Source organism: Lodderomyces elongisporus, chromosome 2 (genome assembly GCF_030384665.1).
Source record: "Lodderomyces elongisporus chromosome 2, complete sequence".
Taxonomy (NCBI): domain Eukaryota; kingdom Fungi; phylum Ascomycota; class Pichiomycetes; order Serinales; family Debaryomycetaceae; genus Lodderomyces; species Lodderomyces elongisporus.
In genome coordinates, this window is record NC_083674.1 from 1,519,168 (window position 1) to 1,543,921 (window position 24,754).

The following is a 24,754-nucleotide window of genomic DNA, read 5'->3' on the forward strand; positions in this document are numbered from 1 at the left end:
TTCTATTTTGAAAAATTTTAGAAACCAGATATAACTTCTCTGTTTTTTTGTGTGTGAACTATTTGTTCGCTACCATGTGGTACCTCTCGTTGCTATAGTTTATTGTGGTCCTCGCTCCTAATCAGTCAAAGCTGACTCATTTACCACTAGTAGATAACTCTATTTGCTTTATGTATCTATTTGGCTAATTAAATTAGTTTATGGCGCTTATTGTTTCCATCGAGTGACTCATTACCAACAACATGATTATCCTCGTTCTTGCGCTTCAATGATCCAGTGAACCATCTACTCTCTTTTTTGGTGCCTGATGCAGTTGGTGAAACTGTTGCAGCAGTAAACTTTCCGTTGCTTGATTCATGGGCTTCTTCTTGTTCTTCTTCTTGTTCTTCTCTATCAGCACGACCTAAAATTATGCTATCAAAATCCTCATCCATAATACTTTTCCTAGCATCTTGTTCTTGTTGTTTCTGTTTTTGTTTTTGTAATCGTTCCACCATAGCTTTCGACATCCTGGCATCTGTATTTTTATTGACTTGTATTTGCCCTATTCTTCCCATACCCAATCCACCACCAGATCTGCTCATACCAAGACCTATTTCTTCACCATAATCATCTGTAACTGTTTCTTCTTGTTTCCCAAACTCCATTTTGTTTTGTGCCTTCCGCAACTCAGACATCTGGAATCTTTCCTTCATCTTTCGCAACCTCCTACCACCTCTCTTTTTAGACTTGATCTCAATGGGCGCTGGCAACGCCTTATCGGGAGTTTGTTCAGGCGGCGTTAGTAATTTATCGATTTTTTCCTCAATTTCTCTTCTCAACTTGGAACCCAAGCTACCATCAGGAGTAGATTTCGACAAGTCTATACGGGCAGCCAAAATGATCTTTCCGCTAATGATTCTCATTGCCGATCTCTGGATTTCAGGTGGAAGGTACTTTACAATATCACTATGATAGATATACCCAGTTTGGCGAATGTTTCTTGATGCTACTCTAGTATTAGACGACAAGTCTCGTACTCCCAATGATGCAATGTTGCAGGATGGCGTCACAGCCAATTGTCGAAGAGACCCCGTAGCAATTAGCAACTGCGATGTGGTTATAGGGCCGATTATTGCTGCAACATTGGGGGCAAACTTGACGAGTTTGTGTGAAATGAAATTCGATAGCAGCTCGAGCAAACTGTTTAGCTCAAGCACCAATTCTCCACACAAAAGAACTTTATGCATATCTGCATCAGATAGTTGAAAATGATCCTTGGATTGTTGTAAAGCAGACATAATCACCACTAAAACTTTATCATTTGTGACTAGATTTCTCAAATCTTGCTCGTACTTTTGTATACCGGCCAAGTCCTGTTTTATCATCATCACAATCTGCACATAGTCAATATTATTGATGATTATCGATTCCAATTCTGGAAACACCAACTTGTACTGCATTTTGAGAAGTATCACAAATGCAAATATCTCGTTATTAATGAATTCTGTTAATTCATTTATGGTGACAATAAACTTGTACTCGTCAGACTGGAAGTTGTCCTCCTTATTAATTTCGGCTAGTAATTGCATAAAGTCATTTTCTTCGTCATTTGAATACTGATTCAATTTGCTTTTCAACTCTTCAATCAACGGGTAAATTTTGGATAGACTTTTAAAGTCCTGTACAGACTCAATGTCAGGTTGCTGTAGTATTGTTTGAAAGGGACTTGTTGTAGAAGACGACGTGATCAAATTCGTCAACTTTTCCTGAAAAGTATTTTGATCATTCCCTATTTGATCAGTATCATCCACCTTTTGTTTTACTTTCTCTTCTTCCTCTTCTTCTTCTTCTTCTTCTTCTTGTTCTTGTTCTTTCTTACCCGGTTGGTCAACAATAAATGGGCCTACCGTTTCTTCATCGTCGCTGCTCTCAAGGTCCGCTAATAATTCTTTTTCGTAATCAGTCATGTACTATAAAGCTCTTGCTACTTTTGCTATCTATTCCCTCGTACTTCTTCACTCGTTAAATGCTTCTCATTTGCTTCTCATTTCAGTCATTTTGCAGTTGGAATCGTTTTTGGTAAATTTCGCGCGGCGCAAATGAAGAACAACCAGATGAAGCAGAAGAATAAGACAAAAACAAAAAACCTTGAAGAGCAACGGGGCCTCACCAAAAAAAGAAAGCGAAAAAAAAAAAGAAACAGTAAAAAAAAAATAAGTAACGATTAAGCATCTAATCGATACGGAACCCATCGCACTTTGCCAATACTGAGCCAAAACACATATACTTTATTCCACACAACATCAACTTCGGAAAAAGAAAAATTCATTCCTTTCTAAAGTTAGAAATCCGGTTTATCAATATATCTACAAATGACATTTGAAGTAAATACATCTATATTACCGAACGCAGACGGCTCGGCAGAACTTGTATACACCAATAACGGCACAAAAGTTCTCTGTTCCGTTTCCGGTCCTATTGAACCCAAACCACGTCAAGAACTTCCACAACAAGCGAGTCTTGAAATAATCGTGCGACCTGCTCGTGGTCTTTCTACCACAAGGGAAAAGTTGATTGAAGATAAATTACGTTCGCTTTTACAAAACATTATAATCAGATACAAGTATCCGCGACAATTGATCCTGATTGTTGTGCAATTCTTGGTGGTTGATGAGGATCCAGTATACTTGACGAACGAGTTGAGTGCTGCTATCAACTGCTGTTTCTTTGCATTGGTAGATGCCGATGTTGCCTTATACTGGAGTTTTGCTAGTGTTGCCGTATGTATCAAGGGAGATGGTTCAGGAGATGGTGAACAATTAATCAAGAGTCCCACAGGGAAAGAAATTGCGCAAAGTGATTCTTTCCATGTAGTGTGTTTTGGAATCGAGAATGGCAAGGTGGAGAAATTGTTATTGTTGGAGAGTGCAGGTGACTTTACCGAACTGCAGTTGTTTGATATGTTGGGCCAGACCGTGGGGGATGTGGAAAGTTTACATCAATTGCAAAGGAAAGCTATTACAAAGAAAGTTGAAGGTGATTATATATGGAGAGGTCCCATTGAACAAGAAAGCTGATTTGGCATTGGTATAAAGTGAAATTCACCTGAATGCGTATACAAAAGATTGAAACCAAGTTGAGGATACATTAAATTAAAACAAAACAGAATTTAGAGCTATTGAAGGTTTTTTTTTTTGAAAAAAAATAAAAGAGTGATAAAACTCAAAAGCAGAAGGAAGAAAGGAAAAATAGAAAAGAAGAGGAGCAGGAGGAGGAGCAGGAGGAATAAGCGTTAGGGTTAGATCATTTACGAAAAAAAAAAATTAAAAAAAATTTAAAAAAAAAGAAAAGAAAAACAAAAAGTATGATGAAAAAGTCTTTAATATAAAGTAGCTAAAGGGTTTAATCTAGTCGAGCTAAAGTTTCCTCCAAATAAGGAATTGGTATAGTTACCTCCGTTGTTGTTTTGGTTATTCAACAAGTTGATTTCTCCATTGGCAAACTTATTGTTTGGATTAGACTTGTGTTTAAATGTGAATCCGATAAAATTGTTTTCCAAAAATCTCTTTTTAGGTGCTCCCAGAGTATTATTTCTCTCTAGTAACTGTTCATTTTGCTCTTGCCTAGCAAACACGTCTTTGTATTTGGCCATCATTTCCTCGTCTTCGAAATCGTCAAAGTATCCTGCATCTTCTTCGTTGTCCAATTGCGGTGTGAATGGCGGTGTGCGTTGTCTCAAGTTATCCCAATCCTTAACGTCGGCAAAGTAGGCCATCTGCTGAACTTGTTTAAATGTCCTTAATCTGTTAGATGGAGATGCAATAAGTTTTATGATTAGGGCCCATGTTCGGTCGCTAAACACAAAACGGCCATCCTTGGTTTGTGGCCGTACCAATGCTGTTTTCCAGTGTTTTAAATTGTGATAAGTTTCATCTTGCTTGGATCCAGAAAAGGGTGGGTATCCACAGAGTGCTTCAAACAACATGCATCCCAATGACCAATAGTCAATTGTGTAATCATAGTTTTTCCCTTCCAATACTTCCAATGCCATGTAATCGGGGGATCCAACAATTGAGTTGGCCAAGTTGTGATGTCCTTGACTTTGTTTAAAGATTTTTTGTCTCTCCATCATTACTCGTGATGGTACTTGGTAAGTGCCATCGTCGCCGTTTTCCAAATTTTTCAATTTGATTCGCATTGATTCTATCCTGTCGTTAGATACCGTTCCTGCTGCCAATCCAAAATCTGTCAACTTGATGTGACCCTTGGAGTCGATGAGAAAGTTTTCTGGCTTCAAGTCACGATGCGTGAATCCCAACTCGTGAAGTGAGTTTACTGCGGCAAACATTTCACTAATGTAGAATCTTGCATGTGGTGGGATCAAATAGGAAGTATTGTTTAGCAACGTTCTAAAGTCTCCTCCCGGTACAAATTCCATGGCTAAAAATACTTTCTCGGTGTCCTGGAAGGCATACAAGAGTTTGACTAGCCATTCTGATCTTGTATTGGTTAAAATGTCTCGTTCAGTGAGCACGTGCCTGGTTTCATCTAATTTGACAAGTAGTTTTTTGTTCAATATTTTCAAGGCACAAATTTCTCTTGTGTCCTTTTTGCGTGCTAAAAACACTTGGCCGTAGCCTCCTTGGCCAACTTGGGTGATCATTTCGAAATCGCGGTGTTTTGGTTTTAGTCTTCGTTTGCGCAAAAGTGCGCGTTCTCTTCCGATATAGTTTTTCCATTCCAATTGTTGTCTTTGCAAGTCTTGGTTGAAGTTGGGGTCGGTTAATAATTTGTTTTCGACAAACTTGGTGCGTTCGCGTCTGCTAATGACATAGTCAAACATGTCGCAGTAGTAGTCGAGAAAGTATAGTTGGGCAACCGAGGTTAGTCTTTTGGTTTTGGGGTTATTGGCTTTTTTTCTAAACTCTTGTTCTGATAGTTTGTATCTTTGGCTTGATGGTGGTGGTTGCAACTGGTTGATATTGTCTTGTAATGTGCGTTGATTATGGTTGAGACGTGTTGGTGTAAGTGGTGCAGCAGCAGAAGCGGTAGAAGGTAGTTGTTGCTGTGGTTGTGGTTGTGGCTGTGTTTGGTGAAATCTGGATTTGTTGTATGGGGTGGATGTTGGTGAAGTGTGTAGTATTGATTTTGTGGGTGAGCTTAGAGGAGTGATGTTTTCCTTGTTGAGGATGGGTTGGTGAATAGCAGTGGTGTTGGCATTTGCAGTGAAGTTTGTATTTTTATTGGTTGGTGATCTATAGCTGGTGTCTATGTCCATCATGTTGCTGGAGATGGAGATGTTTTCCATTGACTGGGAAATGTCTCCAATGTCCTGGACATTCTGGTGTCTTGGTGATCTGTTGAAAAAGCTATTCATGCTTTATCGTGCAGGCTAGAGCGGTTGGTATATATTGGAGTGTGTTTTAATTTAAAAGGGAGGCAGCAAAAAGTTTTGAATGATAATAGGTAGGTTATTAGCTATAGTAGTTGTAGTAGCAATATAAGTAGCAGTTAGTGTAATTGTTTGTGGGTAGGTTTGTTAATAAAGTAAGGTTTAAAGTATCAACAAAGCAAAGTAAAGTTTGTTGGTGGAGTAATAGCAGTTGTTGTTGTTATAGATGTTGTTGATGTTTTTTTTTCCTTCTTCTTCTTCTTCTTCTATTTCAAACTATTGTCCATAACTTTAAAATTAAAAATTTAACTTGTTTATACCAAAGGTGTATATAATCAAAGGAGATGAAATGAGTGGGATCTTGAGATTTCGCAATCTTGTGTTTACATTCATTCTATATTGAGTCAAGGTAGATGCAAAAGAAAAAAAAAAGAAAAAAGAAAAAAAAAATGGATAAAAAATGGATAAAAATTGTTAGCGTGTGTCAACAGCAAGTAAGGCGATTGGTAGCGCATAGCTTTTATTTTTTTCTATTGATTCATTCTTTTCATTTGTTTTGTTGATTGGCAAAATAATTAGCAAGAAGAAAGAGTAGGAAAAAACCAAAAAGTAGAGTGACATACAAAGTGTAAGGCTTAAGAGATGGTTAGGGTGTAAAAAGTATGAGGAAGAGTTGGTGTAGTGTATTAGTCTAGCCTAATTCTTTTGAACGTTGAAGTTGGCAGAGAAAGAAGTGAGTATGAAGAATTGATATCTAGTACTATATTTATAAATGTGTTTGTTAATATATTTGGGTACAATTAGTATGAGCTATGAACATCAAAACATATATTGTCAGTACTTGTTGTTGAATGATTACATCCTAAAAGAAAATTGTTTGGATTGAGGTGGTAATGGTGGTGGTAATGGTGGTGGTGTATGTTTTTTTTTAAAAAGGTGGGAAATTGAACCATCAACAAACAGTATAGGGATTAAGGCAGAGATGGAATTTGCATTAAAAAAAAAAATGGTTTAAAACAAAAAAATATATTGTAGATGGAGGAGGATACTTGTCGGACTTTTCCAAATTGTCCTTTTGGTTGTTGTGGTTGTTGTGGTTCTTGTTTCTTAAGAGTATAACACGATACTCATAGTAAGAATGGGAATATAGAAAGAGAAATAAAAAAAAAAAAGAAGAAGAAGAAGAGAAAACATACGATGTGAGTATCACGGAATTTTGAAAAGAAAAGAAATTAAAAAAAAAGAATAAAAAAAAATACTCCGCCAGTTATTTTTGTGGGGTAAGTATATGTATGTATATGTATCTATATGTATCTATATGTATCTATATGTATGTGATTAGGGTGTAGAAGAAAGGGTGAGAGGGGTGGTGATAAGAAGTGGGTTATTAGATAAAGGTATTTTTATATCCATTTAATGCCGTGATCACACATACACATACACACATATATACACACAAACATACACACACACACAGACGTAGAAAAGAAAGACAAGATGTTGGTTGGAGGTAACAAACTATTACTCTCTGTTTAACAAGTATTTTAATTTTTGTATAAATGCCACTACTACTACCAGTCTAGTATGCTATACAGCCTTGCGAGAGGAACAAGTTCAGTATTATTGAATAGAGTAAAGTCTACCTTCTTTAGTTCATAATCAACTGCAATTAATTGTTTATACTTCTATTCTTGCTTTACAGAATATATGATGCTGTTGCTGGTTACTTGTAGTCTATTATAGTGATGCACTACAACAAAGTCTCGTATCACACTATATACATTTATACTATATTATATTATTATATTATTATATTATTATATTATTATATTATTATATTATTATATTATTATATTATTATATTATTATATTATTATATTATTATATTATTATATTATACTATATTATATTATTATATTATTATTATTATTATTATTATTTACTCTCGTACAAGATCTCTTACTCCTTGACTTTTCATTTTCTCGTAACATCCAACAGAGAGAGAAAGAGAGAGAGAGAGAGAGAGAGAGAGAGAGAGAGAGAGAAAAAAAGATCTCTCTTGACAGGTTACTACTACTACTGGAAGAAGAAGAAGAAGAGTACTGATTGTCCTTCTTTTTTTTTGCTTCATAGTTATTATGTGTTATTATGTGAAAACTATATGCAGGATATAATACTCCGACAAAGAGAATATGAAATTGGAAGGTTCAATATAAAAAAATTAGAGAGAGAGTGTGTGTGTGTGTGTTTGCAAGAGGAAACTGTAGTAAAAAAAACACCTACATACAATATATATACACATAGAGAGGAAAGAGAATGAGGATGAGAATGAGAATGGGAGTATGAGAAAATACCATTATTAACTCCACCTCACTTGTCCTCAGGAAAAAGGAAAAAGGAAACTTGGTGATTAAACCAAACACTCCACTCCACTCCCCCCCCAACACACACACACACATGAAATGTTGGCGTTTTACTTCCATTCAAGCGAGTATCGGGAAGCTACTAAACAATACAACACTAGAAAGACAAGTATTGTCTATTTTTCTTTCCCTTTTTTTTTTCTTCTTACTTTGCCTTCAGCCAACCCACCAGTAGATACGAACAAAGAAGAAGAAGACTAATAAAAAAATAAATAAAATAAAAATAAATAAAATAAAAAGTATCTATTCGCCAATACTTTTTTTATCACAGTGTTTTCATTTCTTCACCATAATCATCTAATTTGTCTCTTGTTCTTTTTTTTTTTTTTTGTTACTGTGTATGCTGGATACAACACCACAAAACCATGGAGTGGGGTAGTAGTAAACTGAAATTCTTCTAAATCGTCTCACTGTCTAAATAATTATTATTATTATTATTTTTTATATTATTATTATTTTATAGTTATATTTCTGCAGCTACCATATGCATCTCGGAGTAAGAGTTTTGAAGTGTGGGCCAAAGGAGCCTACATTAAATGTATATACATGCAGATGATCTCTACTATTACTACTACTACTGTTACTACTATTGTTACTGTTAGTTCTTACTTAACGTTTTGGAACACCGAATGAACAATAAGAGAGAATATTAATAAGTGTACGTGTGTGTGTATGTATGTACAAGGAGGATGTGTATTTCGTCTCCTGATATAAGCCATGTTTTCCATCTACTGTCCCTCTTCTTTCCTTTGCTTCTCTTTGCTTCTGCTTGCTTTTCTCTCTCTCTTTGTGACTTACTAGTACCAAACAACACTCTTGTATTATAGCAATTATTTTATGTCCTGTTCAGTAGTATAGTAATTTGTAGATGTAGATGTAAACTGTTATTGATATACTCTAAGAGAGAGAGAGAGAGAAAAAAGGAATACATGGGGAGTAGTGAGTGGGGGGGGTTTGTTTATAATTTTATTTTATTTTTATTTTATTTTTTATTTTTATATATTTTAAAGCAGCAAAGAGAAAAGAGAAACGAAAGAAAGGAAAAAGAAAAAATAAAAAAAAGTCCGAAATGAATTTTGGCTAATTGAAAGCTGCAGGAAAGACACAAAATAGTCTTATGATTGTTGAATAGGAATTTAACTTTGTGTAATATTAATCACCCACTTTTATATACTCTCTGCTAATAATTTTATATTTATATTTTATTTATTTTATTTTATTTTCTTATGCCGATGCAAATACAGATGAGCCGAGTTTTGTAATTTTTCTTTCCAATTCAATTCAATTTTCTGGTTGGGTGGTTTCTTTTTTTACCCCATTGCACCACAAACAACATCAACACACAACAACACACAACAACAACAGTGCATCCCACTCTTTCTCTTTCTCTGTGAACTGAAAAATAAAATGCCCATTGTCTTTAGACATTACACCACCACCCCAGTAACACCCCACCACTCCACCACTCCACCACCCACAACCTCCACTTTATCCCAACATCATCTACGCAAGAAAAAAATGAAAAACATAAAAAAAAAAATATAGAGAGAGAGATATTCATCACACACACACACACTCTCTCTCTCTCTTTTAACATGTACAAATTTTTTTATTAACAATTAATAATTTTTTTTTCATTATTAAATACTTATTCTCTCATTACTACACGTATAGTATGAGGTACCTTTTTTTTTTCTTTATTACTCTATTCTTACCCCCGCCCCCCCCCTCCTACACCATCTGCAAAGCGAACTTTTTATGGATAAAAAAAGAATTAAAATTAAAAAATAAAAATAAAAATAAAAATAAAAATAACTAAAGAGAAAGAGAGAAACTTGCCTTGTTCCCATCGTATATATAGATCTTGCACTTTCCTCCCACAATTATTACCATCTCATTCCCTTTTCCTTCTTCTTTCTTCTTCTTCTTCTTCTTCTTCATTATTACTTTCTTCTAAAACCAACTTAAACAACCCAACTTATAGTCTAGTACTAGCTACACTATTCAGTCTTTTTTTATTTTTATTCAGCAGAAGATAAAAATTACCATTCAATTTTTTTTTGCTAATACCTAATTGCAAAGTATATCACCCACCTTACTACCCTTGTTTTTCATAAAGAAAAAGTAAATTAAAAAATAAAACTAATAATAACAATAACAATAACAAGAACAACTTTATCATAATGTCTGCCGATTTAGAAAACCAAAGACCCAAGGACCACCAGCTCCTTGTTGAAGACGAGCACAACTCTCACTCTAATAACCCTGCCCTCGACCCAGAACACCCAGTCACTAGAGTCCGCACAGATGGCGACTATATCCAGTTTGGTAACGAACGGTACTTGCGTTCTGACTTGATGAGCGCTTTTGGTGGTACCTTGAATCCAGGTTTGGCCCCACCCCCCAAGAATGACTTTGCAAACCCAGCCCCATTGGGATTGTCGGCTTTTGCATTGACCACCTTTGTCTTGTCCTTGATTAACTGCGAAGCTCGTGGAGTTACTGTACCAAATATCGTTACCGGTTTGGCCTTTTTCTATGGTGGAGCAGCCCAATTGGTTGCCGGAATGTTTGAAATTGCCGTTGGTAACACTTTTGGTGGTGTTGCCTTGTCCTCATATGGTGGATTCTGGGGTGCTTGGGCTGCATTGCACGTTGATGCCTTTGGCATTGCCGCTGCTTATGAAGGAGAAGAGGAGATGTTTGCTTATGCATTGGGTATCTTTCTCGTTGGCTGGTTTATCTTTACCTTTTTCATGATGTTGATGACTCTAAAGTCTACTGTGGCTTTCTTTTCAGTGTTTTTCTTGTTGTCGATTACATTTTTACTTTTGGCTATTTCAGAATTTACCGGTAAATCTGCAGTTAAGAAGGCTGGCGGTGTCTTTGGCTTGTTGACGGCTTTTGCTGCTTGGTACAATGCATATGCCGGTATTGCCACACCACAAAATAGTTATATCACCATTAAGGCTATTGAATTGCCAGACTTGCAAGACAAGTACAAGAAGAATTAGAGGCGACACCAAAAATAAAAAGGAAGAATCTTTTTTTTTTTCTTGTTTTTTTTTTCTTTTGGTTTATTATTTTTTTTTTGCCCTTATGAAGATTAATTGCTAATTTTAAGTTTATAAAAAGGAAACTTTTTTTTTAAACAAACAAACAAACAAAATAAGTTGTCATTTCTTTTCTTTACAATGGAGAAGTGACAGCTATGGTTTAGAGATTAAGGATTTGCAGTTTTGGTTAAAATTCTTTGTTCCCCCCCCCCCTCATTGACTAATGCTGCAGATCCTTTATCTTTTTTATACCAAATTTTATCTTAATTTTTTTTTCAAACCACCCTCCCCTCCCCTCCCCCATAAAAAAACAACACCTACACTTTTACATTTTCCCTTAATCACTGGACACGAACAAAATGAGCAATGAACAATGAACAACGAACAACGAACAACAAATACAACATATATGTCAACTCCATTCAATTTATCGAAAGAAAAAAAAAAGTTTTAATTTCCAACATCTGCTTTTTTTTTAATCACCATTTTTATTCTTTTCAACACTAATTGATTGGAGCTGGCTATATGTTGACACCTATATTTTTTTTTTATTATTATTGTTATTTCTATTTTTATTACTTTGACAACTCACAAACACATATTTATATTTGATTTTTCACTTCGCACTATTTTTTTTATATTTTATTATCCTATATGTATGTATACATATATAGATAGTTTACTTAATTTAACGTTAATAATGGTTCAAAAAAAAAAAAGAAAGAAAAGAAGAAGAAGAAGGTGAAAAAGAAGGTGAAACAAACACAACAATTGTAAAGTGATTACTATAGAGAAGAAGGAACTCTGATGCAAAGTATTTGTGCTTTCTCTAAAATATTTGTTTTAAAGGATTGACTTGTCGATGTTGTTGTATTTGGGCATTGGAAAAAATGAGAAAAAACACAAATTGTCTCTCTCTTTTTTTTTTGCCTTTTTTTCTCTTTCTCTCCTTCGGTATTGTTGTCACTATGGGTACTACCGAGGAGTTGTTTAAGTAAAAATCATCATTTAATTCAAACAACGCGTCTCTCTAAGTGGGGTTCAAAAATTACCGGATGAAAAAGAAAGGGAAAAAAAAAAAAAAGAATGAGACCTAGATTCAGAACAGAACATAAAAGATGTAGGAATTTGAAATGAAGAAAAAAATAATGAAACGACTGACAATATCCTGTATTATAATTAACAATCTATGTAAAATTAAAAGAAGAAGTGGAAGAAGTGGAAGAAGAAGATAAAATATGAATGAATGAATGAATAAAGAAAAAAAAAAGAGCACATGGATTTACCAAAAACTAGACCGAGGAAAGAGAAAGGGTAACTAATCAAACAACACACGGATTTCATCATCTTTAGGTCTTCTGTTCTGCTCTTCTCCCATCCCTCCATCCTTCCATCCCTCATTCCATCTCTGTATTTGTTTTGTTTTCTCTCTCTCTCTCTTTCTCTCTCTTCCTCTCTCTTTCTCTCTCTTCCTCTCTCTTTCTCTCTCTTCCTCTCTCTTTCTCTCTCTCTTAAGCAAAAACGGGTCTAATCTGGCTCAATACGTCTTGATTCTGGTCGATATTGATGATATTCTTGATAAAGTTGCTCAAGTCTCTCAGCACAACGCCATTAAAGTTGCTTATACCCAAATCATCACTGCACAACAATAAACAATCTGGTTTGAGGTTCTTGAGGATCTGGAGGTAACCCTGAATATTTGAGCACTTTAAGATTTTGAAATTTGGCGGTAATTGCAACTCTTGTTTGTTCTGCAGAACTATGTTTCCCGCAGTATTCAGTAACCCAACATCTTCTTCGTTTAAATTGGGTGGGATTATGTAAATGAGTTTTTCATTTGAGGTGATCAAGTCAACCAACGGTAGTTGCGAAGACAAAAAAGAACTCGATAGTGTAATAGCAATCGACTTGTTGAGAAACTTCTTGGATATCGTATACACTTTTCTTTCCAACTGTGTTTGTGTAAGAGAACTGTGGTTTTTGTTGTTTGTATATTCGCATTTCATTACTGTTTCCTCTTCTTCTCCTTCAAGTACAATGTGTTTGTCTTTGTCGGCATCAGCTAAACTGTTGCTATCATTGTTGGTGCTAGGCTTTAAAAAGGTTTCGTATATCTTGTAAGAAATTGCAATAGCCGAAGTGGCTGCTAATGCGGCCAAGTATACCTTGGGATTTCTCTGTGCTTTCCTCGATGTAGAAATCATCATCATGTATTTTTTTTAAGTAGATTAATAGTTAAATGATGTGAAGGAAGAAGGAAGAAGAAGAAATATAAAGAAAAATAGGGGAGTTGAATTGTTGAAATGTTGAAATGGGCAATCGTGATGGGTTATATATATATATGTATGTATGTATGTATGTAAAAGGTGGGTTTTCTTACTTCCTTTATGTATTGAATTAAATTTCTTTTTTTTTTTATTATTATTTTTTTTTTCTTTTGGTTTTATTCTGGTGTTGTTCGCAGGCTAAAAGAAAAGGTGGTGCAAATCAGGTGAGTATAAGCAAAACCATATATTTGTGGACAGCAAACTCTGCAAACTATTTGGAACGATTCAAAGTTGGAATTATATTTTTAAAATCGATAGATAAATAAATAAATAAACAACAAGCATAAAACTTATGATCTTCTGGAAGAGAAAGCTAGGGTTGAATAAGTGACTTATGCTTTTGGAAGAAAAAGAAAAGTTGAGGATCAAGATATGATGGTGATATAAGGTAGGAAAAGATTCAAGTTAAATAAAGGAAAAGAAAAAAAAGAAAAAAAATATATATATATAAATATAAGAAAGGAGGGAACTTTAATAAAGGGTGAATTGTGGATATACGTTTGTAAATATATATTGACACACTCCTGAATTGGATGTATTATATGTCTACACTAATGAAGATATATATTAATATATATATATATATGTGTGTGTGTGTGTGTGTGTGTAAGTGTTGCTTGGTAAGCCCATACTCCTTTTCTTTTCAATTTCAAATGAATATGCCTTGTCTCTATCAAGTATAAACTATTAACCCACAAAGATTCAACTCAATTGCTATATGAGTTTTATACACTAACCATTGCTACCAAGTGTATCGAATGATACATACAAAATTATGGTTAAAAAGTAGGCAAAGTGTAAAAAGCCCAAAGGAAAATTAAAAAAAAATAAAAAAAAAAAAAAAAAAAAGAAATTTTGTTGTTGAGCTTTCCGAGAATAATCGTAAAGCTCCTTACGGTTTATTCCGCACTTTAATTAAGAGGCGAAATCTACGACACTAACACTGACACTACAAACTTGCTACCAACAGCGACTTACACTTCTGACATTGATCTACATAAGTCAAAAGAGTAAAAGATGACCACGTGACGTTTCTTACAACAGTATGCACTACCAGTTCCCAACAAATTTTTTTTTCTTCTTTATCTGTCTTTTCCCCTCCCACACCCCCTTTGCCCCCTTTACTCACTTTACTCACTTTACCAACTTTACCAACTTTAACTCTCCCTCCCCCTCTTCCATTTGAATGCAACCTGCAATTCACTTCCCCGCAATATTGAGATATGGTATTCTTGGTTTACTTTACAGGAACAAGAAATTGAGAATAAGGAGAGGGGAGGAGAGTCGCAAGACATACACGTAGAAACTCCGCGTATCATTATGTTCATCAGTCTGCTAATCAGTCTGCTAATCAGTCTGCTAATCAGTATTTGGAGTTTGAAATAAGTTCGTGACCCTCAACTGACTTGCCCATTGCTCCAATTGGATCACCATTGCCAACAGATTAAAGTAGGAAAATAAGTTGTTGGCTTGTAAGTTGATTATTACATTACTTTCTCAACTAAATATTGTTCATTTCGTAATTTCAACATTGTTTTGGATCCTCATATCTCATTGTACAATCTAGATCTTGCCATCGATTAGCACAGTAGCTAGCAATATTGGTATAGTCAAAAAAACTTATCTAGCTCTTTTATATTATTAGTTGAAAAGAAAAATTAAAATGGATGTCTTCATGGGACTCAAAGAAGAAAGGGGGGGTGGAAAGATGCAAAAGGAATGAAGAAAAGATTTAAAGAGACAAACACATCATTAGCCGATGATAAGCAAACTGAATCTGAATAACCAATTGTAAACCATTCATCTACTCGTTTTTTTTTTTATTCTCTATCATCCCCCAATCTCCTACTCTATTGATCATGATGCGGAGAAGTAGATTGTAATTTAGAGATTTTACTGGTCCTGTATATCTCTCTATTTTTATTATTTTATTTTTTAAAAATTTTGGTTTTTTTTTATTCGAACTTCAAATGCGCTCTTCGATAGCATACACCTTCCTAATACAGAAGTAGACGCGCAATATTTTCAGCTCTATTTTCTTCAGTTATATCTTTGTTCTTTTTTATTTTTTTTATTTTTTTTGCTTTTACAAAGAGTAAAAGACAAGTATCGTCCTCATTGGTTGATAAGAATATAGGTAGACCAATCCTTTGTATCCAAGTGAAACACATTTACTGTTTAGTTAATGTCACACTTGCGGAATATGATTGATTGTTTTTACTAGCAAACTAGTCACTATTAACCAAACAAACAAACAAAAGAAAAAAAAAAAAAGAGTCAAACAAAATACCCATATCTCATAATCCTGTGATCTAGTTAAAACACATGCGTAGTAGACAGACATTGCAAGATTCATCTTGAAAAATTTCCTTAACCAAAAAGCAAAATGAAAATAAAAAATAAACAACTCAAACAGAAACAGAAACAGAAACAGAAAAAATAGGTAAAACAAAAATAGCTTAGTATAAAATACATCAATACGATTATACCAAAAAAAATTAAAGAGAAGAAAGAAAAAAAACCAACTCAGTTTTATTCTTACCGCTTTTAAGTGGAAAAAAGTATTGGTAGGTACAACATAAGATTGTAAGTACTTATAATAGACTTTTACTCCAACAACTATTTCTCCTCATACTAACATTTTCTCACTCACTCTCTCTCACTCTCTCTCACACTCTCTCACACTCTCTCACTCTCTCTCACTCTCACTCATTCTGTACCTCTAAATCATCTCCGCCGCTTTTTGTTGTGAATAGTATGGTCTTGATTAAGCGGAATTCTCTCACTAGCGCAACTTCCTATTCCGGAAGGTCTAACAGATTTGTCCTTCTCTTTCAAGTATTCTTTTCTATGCTGTATCAGCACCCACAAATATTACCACTGCGCATTATATGATAAGAGAAGAAGAGGAAACAAAATACACGGAATTCATAGGCAAACACAGGAAATCAATCAACCTTGATTATAGGCTTCAATAAGAGATGCATTGACTTTCAAACAAGAGTAATTTATCAGTATAAATAGTAGACCAACAAACCATCTTTCTTTCACTTTTTCTATTCCTTTCTTCTCCTTCTTTTTTTTCTCTTATTTATTAACAACAACATTAAGACTCTTTCTTATATCAACCCTTTAACCCAGCACCAAATATTTATATATATATATATATACATACTACATCAAGAATGCCATCGGTACACCCATTTGATGGAGTTAAGGACTACGAAGTCAGATTGGCCTCTAAATTAGTCAAGGATGCTTACCCAGCCTCTGCAAACGTCCATTTTGTCCGTATTGACAGACAAGACCCACCAAAGAAGGACATGATTAGATACTTGGCTGCTGAAAAAGAAGGTAAACCATTACCCCCAATCCCACGTGTGTTGCATTGCTACTACTGGACAAACACCTTGGAATTTAACAAGGCTTTGGTCAATGTGACTGCCGGCCACATCATCACTAAACAACAACAACCTCAAGGTGTTTGTGGTCCATTGTTACCAGATGATATGTTGGAATGGGAGGAACATTGTAACAACCACCCTAGGGTTAAGGAAGAAATTGCCAAATTGAAATTACCAAAGGGCTACACCGTACGTAATGACCCATGGATCTACGCTACCGACGATGCAAATGAAAAAAGACCCTTGGTTCAATTCTTTATGTACGTTTTGGCCGGACAAGGCCACACAGAGTCTAACCACTACTCATTGCCTTTGAAGTTCTCACCCGTGTTTGAGTGTTTTACCAAAAAATTTATCAGAATGGATTACTTGCCTGGAGGATTCGATGAAAAAGTTACTCCAACTGGTCCTTGGCAAGAAGTTCCCGCTGTAGAATACCACACCGATTTGCACGAGGAACACAGAAACCCAAGAGATGTTAAACCACTTTTGGTCACGCAACCTGAAGGACCATCCTTTACCGTTCATGGAAGCAAAGTTTGCTGGCAAGGTTGGGAGTTTAGAGTAGCTCCCACAGCAAGAGAAGGTTTCGCCATTTATGACGTTTGGTTTAAAGGTAGACAGATCTTTTACCGTATTTCGCTTTCTGAAATGACTGTCCCATACGGTGATCCAAGAGCTCCATACCACAGAAAGCAAGCTTTTGATTTGGGTGACTGTGGCTTTGGTACCTGCGGTAACATGTTGGAACTTGGTTGTGATTGTTTGGGTGTTATTAGGTACATGGATGGAATTGGTATCAATGCCAAAGGTGAACCATTTATTATGCCAAACACAATCTGTATGCACGAGCAGGATGATGGTTTGTTGTACAAACACGTCAATTACAGAACCTTCCATGCAACGGTGGCAAGAAAGAGAATCTTTATTGTGCAAACTATTGCCACTGTGGCCAACTACGAATATATTATCAATGTCAAGTTTGCTGCTGATGGATCCATTGATATTGAGACCAGAGCAACCGGTATTTTATCCACAATGCCAATTGATGAGAATGTCACTGTACCATGGGGTACTGTTGTTGGCCCAAACGTTATGGCTGCATACCACCAACACATTCTCTCATTCAGACTCGACCCTGCAGTTGATGGTCACAAAAACACCGTTATCTACGATGATACTAAGAAGTTACCAAGGGACAAACTTAATCCATACGGTACCGGATTTGTTACCGACAGAAAGTTTGTTGAAAAAGCAGGATACATTGACCAATCACCATTCACCAATAGAACATACAAGATTATTAATGAAAATGTCGTTAACCCTATTGCAAAACAACCCGTTGGTTACAAAGTTGAACTCCCAGCAAGACAAATGTTGCTTGCAGACACAGACTCGTTCAATACCAAGAGAGCCAAGTTTGCAACCCAACAAATGTGGGTCACAAAGTACAAGGATGATCAATTGTTTGCTGCTGGTGAATTCACCAATCAATCCCAAATGGACACCGGTTTAGCCGTTTGGGCTAATGGACAAGATGATGTAAGAGACGAAGACATTGTTGTATGGGCCACATTGGGATTCACACATATTCCAAGAATTGAAGATTTCCCAGTGATGCCCGTTGAGACTCACAATATCCATATTTCACCAGTGAACTTCTTTGACAAAAACCCAGCATTGGATTTACCACAGGCAAATAACCAATTCAACAAGAGTACATTGGTGCCTGCACAAGAAGAGAAGGCATGCTGCAAAAACAAAATTTAAGTATTTTCTTCTTCCTTTCCTCCGACTTTTTCTTTACTTTATTTAATGGAAACAGCGAGTTGAAAAGTGCCTAGACTTTGCAAATTAACTTGTCCAAATATATATATATATATATATATATACTTGTATTGTATACCTTATAATTAATTGATTTGATAGACTTTAGAAATTTTTAACAACTCTGTGTTTTTGCTACTGCAATAGTGAAAGGAAAAAAAATGTCAATATTGTTTGATCATATATAGATTACCAAGTATTATTAATTGTTATACATTTTTATTAATTGTTATACATTGTTGTAAATTGTTATACATTGTTATACATTGTTATACATTATAGAATTGAAGATTGAAATTTGTGTACTACTTTTTTTATTAATTTGTCTTTTCTTCCTGGGTATTTTGGATGCGCAGGACACAATAATTCATCTCATCCTCGTCTAATGATTTTATATAAAGGCACTTGGACAAAAGCTCTGGTTGGACCTCTATATTATAGTTGCTGGACCATTCGATGCACTGCGATAACGACTTGACAATATGCACTGCGGTCCTGAACTTGGAGAAATTGATCATTTCATCATCATCAACAAAGCTTTTGTCCTCCAGAGACAGCACAGATTTTTCCTTTTTGGTTTGGTTGTCCTTTACTTTATCCTTTGCTTCCTTATCTTTCCTCTTTATTGTACTTGGCCGTTCAGCATTAAAGGTCAAATCGGACAAGTACAACCCAACAAAAGGAATGCAACCTTTAGAGGGAGTAATCTGATTGATGCACAATCTAATATTGATGAAATTCTTCAATGGCGATGCAAGCTCTTCAAGAGTCTTTAACATCAAAATATCACCAGGTGGCAAGTTTCTCCATGTGTTTCTCAAATTCTGAATTCGCTGTGAGGTCAATGCCAAAATAATTTGCATCAATGTTGTAAAGTTTTGCAATATTAAACAGTTTTGCGCAATATGGATAAACCTTGAGATGATATTGATTCTCTCAGTTTGGCTCTGCGTAAGAATAATCTCTGATATGATCCAGTTAACCATCAAATTAAACCTCGCAATGACCAAATTGACACCTTTGTTCTTCATATAATAGTCGTCATTGACAATAATCTCCAACCAACTATTCACTGGAGTCAATTCTTTATTCCATTTAAGTTCAATCAAATCTTTCCAATCAATCTCCATCAACATATCTTTTTCGATAAGCGTGAAATGGTTAGCTAAGGACTTGGAATCGGCAGACAAAACAAACGATACATGCGAGTTCTCATTCATGATATTTTCAACGGAAAACAAGTCATTCGATGGCGCATAATTATCCAAAATAATCTTTGGTGATTGGTAGCCACTAGATTGGTATCCACTTAATGGCGGAGAACCTGCATCCATCAAGATTGGTTGCTCAAAGGAGAATAAGTCAATTTGTGCATCGATATGTGGTGTTGAAGACCTATCAAGTGGAATGAAATCTTCTTCTTCTTCTTCATCATCGTAATCATCCTCCTTCTCCTCTTGGTCATTGCCATCACCACGATCTCTATTCTTATTGTTCTTTTTATGATATTTCTTGTTGACACCTGCACCATCGCGCGTCCTAATAGGTGTCAATGGTGCTTCGTCAGTAACATCAAAAGTGGTTATATTGATTGCATCCTCAGTGTGTGCGTTTCTGATTTCATCTAAAATGGCTTCAGTATCATCGCCATATGTCTCATTAGCATACTCATGATGAGTAATTCCCTTTTCGTCTTCATATTCACAATCTGCTTTTTTTAAAGTCAGCCGTGATGCAGTATTACTTCCTTCCAACTTGTGCAAAGCATACTCAACTGGATCATCTGTAGATTGCATTGTTTCATCCGGTATTGCGGCCAACTCTTTTAGTGCGTAATTGCTGATACCTGGTATGGCAACAGAGTTTGAAGAAGAACTGGTCATCACTGTACTTTGCGTTGCCATTTCGCGGTTTGTATTACAATGCGAGCTCCTACTTCTACTCCTGCTTCTTCCAGACATTGAAATTATGGAATTATTGGCATTGTCTGCCGTAGACTCACGAAAATACAGTCTGTTTGAATTCAAGCTCGAAAGAGGCTTTTCAACCTCATTAAAGGGTAATTCCGTTAATGCGCATAATGTACTAAACCGAACACTTCTTCTGGAGCTTTTTGAAGTATGTCTAGAAATACGAGAAAGAGACCTCACCATAATTGCTGGCTCTAACTCGTTCTCAAATTCATGAGCCAATTCATTTTCAATGCAGTCTTCAAATCTGTCATCTACCTCATTTATCTCATGGGCACCATCTGCACCAGTAGTACCATCGGTACCATTGGTACCAGCACGAAGATTATTGAATCCAATTTTTTTTCGCAATCCAAACCCTTCACCCTGGTGCTGCATCGAGTTGCTATCGTTTGTCATTGAGAATGCTGAGTCATAACTCAAATAGGATTTCATAGACATCCTTTGAAGGCCTGCTGATGCTGATGCTGATGCTGCTGAGTTTCTCGACAACATCGAGATTCTTCGATTCTGCACTACAACGGAACTAGTTCTAACATCGTTGAAACTAATTCTTTTCGGTTTGCCCAGTTGTGGGCTCATTGCAATACCCAAATCTGCAATCTCGGCATCATACTGAGTGATGTTACTTGGCGTTGAGATTGACGATGTCTCAAATGATCGATTGGATTCCAGAAAAAAGTTGGGTTCTGGAAATATGCGATGCTCAGTGTTTTCCAAACGCTTCTGATTGTAGCCCGTAGCTGAAGAACAGGAGAAATTGAACTGGTCATAATCTCCCAAGAGCTCAAGCTCTGTTTTTTCAGTTGATGCCTCCAAATCTACAGCATCTTCATCGTTCCAGTTGATACTTGCAGCTTTTTGAAACGATTGACCTTGAGATAAATTAATTTCTTCGACAACAAAACCCGCGTTTGTATTTGTCGCGGAAACGTTACGTGGAACTTTTACAGTTTGAACAAACAGCTCCTTTTCATTCAGTGGATAATTATTTTTCAAAGCGTTTGATTCCGAAGCTCGAATGCCTGCCTCATGTTGAGTGCTTTTACTATAGCCATCCAGTTCAATCTGCACTTTATTTCTATCAGTTTTACCACTTTCAGCAGTTTCAGCAGTTTCATTATTTGCATTGTTTCCATTATAGTTTATATTTGGTCTTGTTGTAATAGGTTGCCTAACACGTGGTAAATCTCCCCCATCAAACACTTCTTGAGCTTGATAATGAGTCTTTACAGGAACATCAACAAATTCGTCTCCCCCGATGCTATCACCATACTGGTTGTCAACTTCATGGATTATATCAACATTTGCCCTCGCTTCATCAACATAGTAACGAATCAAGTACTCTAATTCATCAATAATACGTGCACTCAATACATCAACACGTTTTCCGATTGAAAGTACAGATGCGGTGGAAGTATTACGCTCGTTACTAATTTGTGATTGAACAATACTAGTAGCTGCCTGTGTCGAGTGGTTTGAATTTTTAGTTTCAAGCACCAAACTATTAGAGTCATGATGTGTGGTTAAGCTTCTTTTCCAAGTGTCCATAATCTTTCTAATAGATTTCTTTCTGCCAAATTCATCGCCCTGGCCCGTTGAAGGTTGAGTAAATGGAACCGGTTGCATAAGTGGTAAATCGTCATTAACCAATTTATAGTCCATCTTTTTCACTGGAGTTGGAGGTACAATACTGTATACTTTGGCAGGAGGTAGTTTGACATCACCACTTGTTGAGAATCCAATTTCTTGACACGACATTGATTTGGCATCCGAAACCTTGTTCTTTGTTTCGTTTGATCCACCGGCTACAAGCGTTGTTGCTTCAACTCTATTTTCCAAATTAGCAAGTGGATCGCCGTTTTCCAATTCTGACTCAGTCATTACGTTTTTGGTTCTTTTTAAATCCAACCCCGAATCCTTGATATTCATTCTGTTATGTTTCGTAGTCTGCCTTAGAATTCGGCGACTTCTACTTGCTTGCTGGATAGGAGTTGTTAAGATGCCATCTGTAGCTATGGGGGTAAGTGGAATCGGAGACGATCTTGCTGATGTGGCAAAGGAGGAGGAAAATGCAGGTGACTTGTTCATCCCTCTCTGTTGCTGTTGCTGTTGCTGTTGCTGCTGTTGTTGCTGCTGTTGTTGTTGTTTTTGCTGCTGGATTTCTTGTACTTTATTGTTTATTGAAAGTCGAGATGATTGATGTTGTAAAAGAAGGTTATTGATTGAAAACTGTGGATTCTCTTCCTGGCTCGTGTTTTCATCAAGAATCAACATCTTATGGTGCGTGTTTTGGTCATACAACGAGAGCATAGCCGATCGACGGTATGAAGGATTGGTATGGATCGAAAACTCGGTGTTGGATTTGGATAATTTCTTTCTATTGTTTAAGCACAGCGATAGTGGGAGGGTATAGTGCAAAATATTTGCATTTGCAATTAATGCATCCATATCCAAATCCAAGTTCCAAAACTCATTTAAGGAACTGAGCCAGTGGCTCTTGAGATCTCCAATTATTTTGCTGATAAATATGTAAACATCGATATTATTTTTAAATTCGCTTTCAAGCATTAGATTAGACTCGAATATCAAGCTATCAAGAAAAGTTGAAAACCGGTCGCATAGTTGGTAATTGCTATCAAAGTCGTCAACAAAATAATTGATGATCCAATGTCTAAGTACAACAAATGTTCTAAGTAAAGCCAGTTTTCCAATCTTTTGATTGGCAGCAATATCAGAGTTGATGTATTGCAACGACCAGATTAGTCGAATCAAAAGCAAGTTCATAACCTGCTCGCTATTCGAAAACATTCTGTATGTAAGGAAAAAGTCACATATAAGTCCATAGTCTATAACCTCTGGGGATGTCATTTGAACTATAAGAGCTTTAATTGTGGCATGGTTGATAACCAATTCTGCATTTCGCTCTTCGTATTTGACCAAGTTCTCCTCTTCCCTATTATCAGTAGGGAGACATGGGAATATTTTTTCATCGTCGTATATCGACTCGTTATGTTTATTGTACTGAAATTCGGGGTTGATTTTGGGGTAAGATAGATTTAGTTCAAGGGAGTTTGATATTGATATTGGCAAGCTATCTGAAGACAAATTTGAAATTATTGGTAACGATTTTTTTGCAATTTGTTCAGTTGCGCCTGGGGAAACGTTTGGGTTGGGCAATTCCGTATCAGTGGCATTTGATGAATGACTTATTGTAGGGTTTGTATTATCGCCATTGGGCAAGGTAGAAGACATTGTCTATCTGTTGGTGTACTTGACTAGAACGTCCCGATGAATATGTATATATATATATATGTGTGTGTGTGTGTGTGTGTATGTCTTTAGTTTGAAAGGTTTCAGCTAATTAGTGAGTCTGAACAAGGTACTTTGATTTATTGAAGATAGTCTATAGAACAAGACAAGTCCTTTGTATGAAACTGGCCAAAAAAAAAAAAGGTTTGCTGTGTAAATGCTGGGCTTTTCTCTTGGATGATTGAGATGGAAAACTACCACTAATTAAAGATCTCAATGAGAATATGGTTGCTGGGAAAATGCTTGTTGATGGTAGCCCGTGTTGTTCGTGATGTTGTGTTGTGGTTTGTAATTAATTTAAAAGAATAAAAAATGAAAATAAAAAAAGAAAATAAAAAAAGAAAATAAAAAAAGAAAAGAAAAGAAAGTATTGATAAACCCCCAGTCCCACTTATGTACACAGTCAAAATTACCAACTTTACTTCTATGGTCTTGACTTATACGACCTTTTGGTTTCTAACGAGTGAATGATATGGAAATTAAACGAATGTGAGGAAGTACGGGTGGTGGAAGGTGGAAAAAATAGTACACTAGTTGAGAAAGTACTGCTCTTTCTTTTTGGGTTGTCAAATTTTGGTCGTCAAAATTTTATAATGCAAATCACTCTCGAGGGGGGGGGAGGAGGGAAAAGGGTGTCTGTTGATATGTTTTGATTTTGGATTCTTTGCTTTTGTGTACGCAAACATGGGATCTGCAGTGGTAAGGAAAAAAAAAAAAAAGAAAATACATACAAATGCAAATATATTTTTGTATATATTTGTAGAAGCAGTAAATGGAAGCGCATAAACCAAAAAAAAAAATACATATAGAAAAGCACACATCTCTCAAATCTTTTTTGTACTTTAACAATACAAATGAGAATACGCGATTATTATCTTCCACTATTGTTTCTGCAAGAACCTACTAAGGTATTAACGAATAAATAAACAAACTAATATACAAATAAAAACAAAGAATAGAAAACAACAATAACATCTTATGCAACACCACAATAAGAAGGTTGATCTTTAGCCAGGTAGCTAAAGAATGTATGGAATGTGGACGGCGTGTAAAGACAGTTT

At 35.8% G+C, this 24,754-nt stretch overlaps 7 protein-coding genes across 7 annotated transcripts; 3 read left to right on the forward strand and 4 right to left on the reverse strand. All coding sequences in view use genetic code 12, as the record gives it.

Moving 5' to 3' along the window:
* Nucleotides 1–188: 188 nt before the first annotated feature.
* PRP31 (U4/U6-U5 snRNP complex subunit prp31) lies at nt 189–1,949 on the reverse strand (the record flags this gene model as incomplete). The annotated part of the gene is made up of 1 exon (XM_001527028.2): nt 189–1,949. The coding sequence occupies one exon, from the start codon at nt 1,947–1,949 to the stop codon at nt 189–191; it is 1,761 nt and encodes a 586-aa protein (XP_001527078.2).
* Nucleotides 1,950–2,354: 405 nt separating this feature from the next.
* Nucleotides 2,355–3,059, forward strand: RRP46 (exosome non-catalytic core subunit rrp46; the record flags this gene model as incomplete). Its single annotated transcript, XM_001527029.1, has 1 exon — nt 2,355–3,059. The coding sequence occupies one exon, from the start codon at nt 2,355–2,357 to the stop codon at nt 3,057–3,059; it is 705 nt and encodes a 234-aa protein (XP_001527079.2).
* A 302-nt stretch (nt 3,060–3,361) lies between these two features.
* Nucleotides 3,362–5,359, reverse strand: DBF2 (serine/threonine-protein kinase dbf2; the record flags this gene model as incomplete). The annotated part of the gene is made up of 1 exon (XM_001527030.2): nt 3,362–5,359. The coding sequence occupies one exon, from the start codon at nt 5,357–5,359 to the stop codon at nt 3,362–3,364; it is 1,998 nt and encodes a 665-aa protein (XP_001527080.2).
* Nucleotides 5,360–9,980: 4,621 nt separating this feature from the next.
* mug86_2 (Meiotically up-regulated protein 86 protein) lies at nt 9,981–10,811 on the forward strand (the record flags this gene model as incomplete). The annotated part of the gene is made up of 1 exon (XM_001527031.2): nt 9,981–10,811. One exon carries the CDS (start codon nt 9,981–9,983, stop codon nt 10,809–10,811), a length of 831 nt encoding a protein of 276 aa, XP_001527081.1.
* Nucleotides 10,812–12,364: 1,553 nt separating this feature from the next.
* On the reverse strand, nt 12,365–13,063 carry PEX22 (peroxisome assembly protein 22; the record flags this gene model as incomplete). Its single annotated transcript, XM_001527032.2, has 1 exon — nt 12,365–13,063. One exon carries the CDS (start codon nt 13,061–13,063, stop codon nt 12,365–12,367), a length of 699 nt encoding a protein of 232 aa, XP_001527082.2.
* A 3,302-nt stretch (nt 13,064–16,365) lies between these two features.
* On the forward strand, nt 16,366–18,354 carry AMO2 (Cytochrome c oxidase subunit 1; the record flags this gene model as incomplete). Its single annotated transcript, XM_001527033.2, has 1 exon — nt 16,366–18,354. One exon carries the CDS (start codon nt 16,366–16,368, stop codon nt 18,352–18,354), a length of 1,989 nt encoding a protein of 662 aa, XP_001527083.2.
* A 374-nt stretch (nt 18,355–18,728) lies between these two features.
* On the reverse strand, nt 18,729–23,636 carry LTE1 (Guanine nucleotide exchange factor lte1; the record flags this gene model as incomplete). Its single annotated transcript, XM_001527034.2, has 1 exon — nt 18,729–23,636. The coding sequence occupies one exon, from the start codon at nt 23,634–23,636 to the stop codon at nt 18,729–18,731; it is 4,908 nt and encodes a 1,635-aa protein (XP_001527084.2).
* Between the last annotated feature and the right edge of the window lie 1,118 nt (nt 23,637–24,754).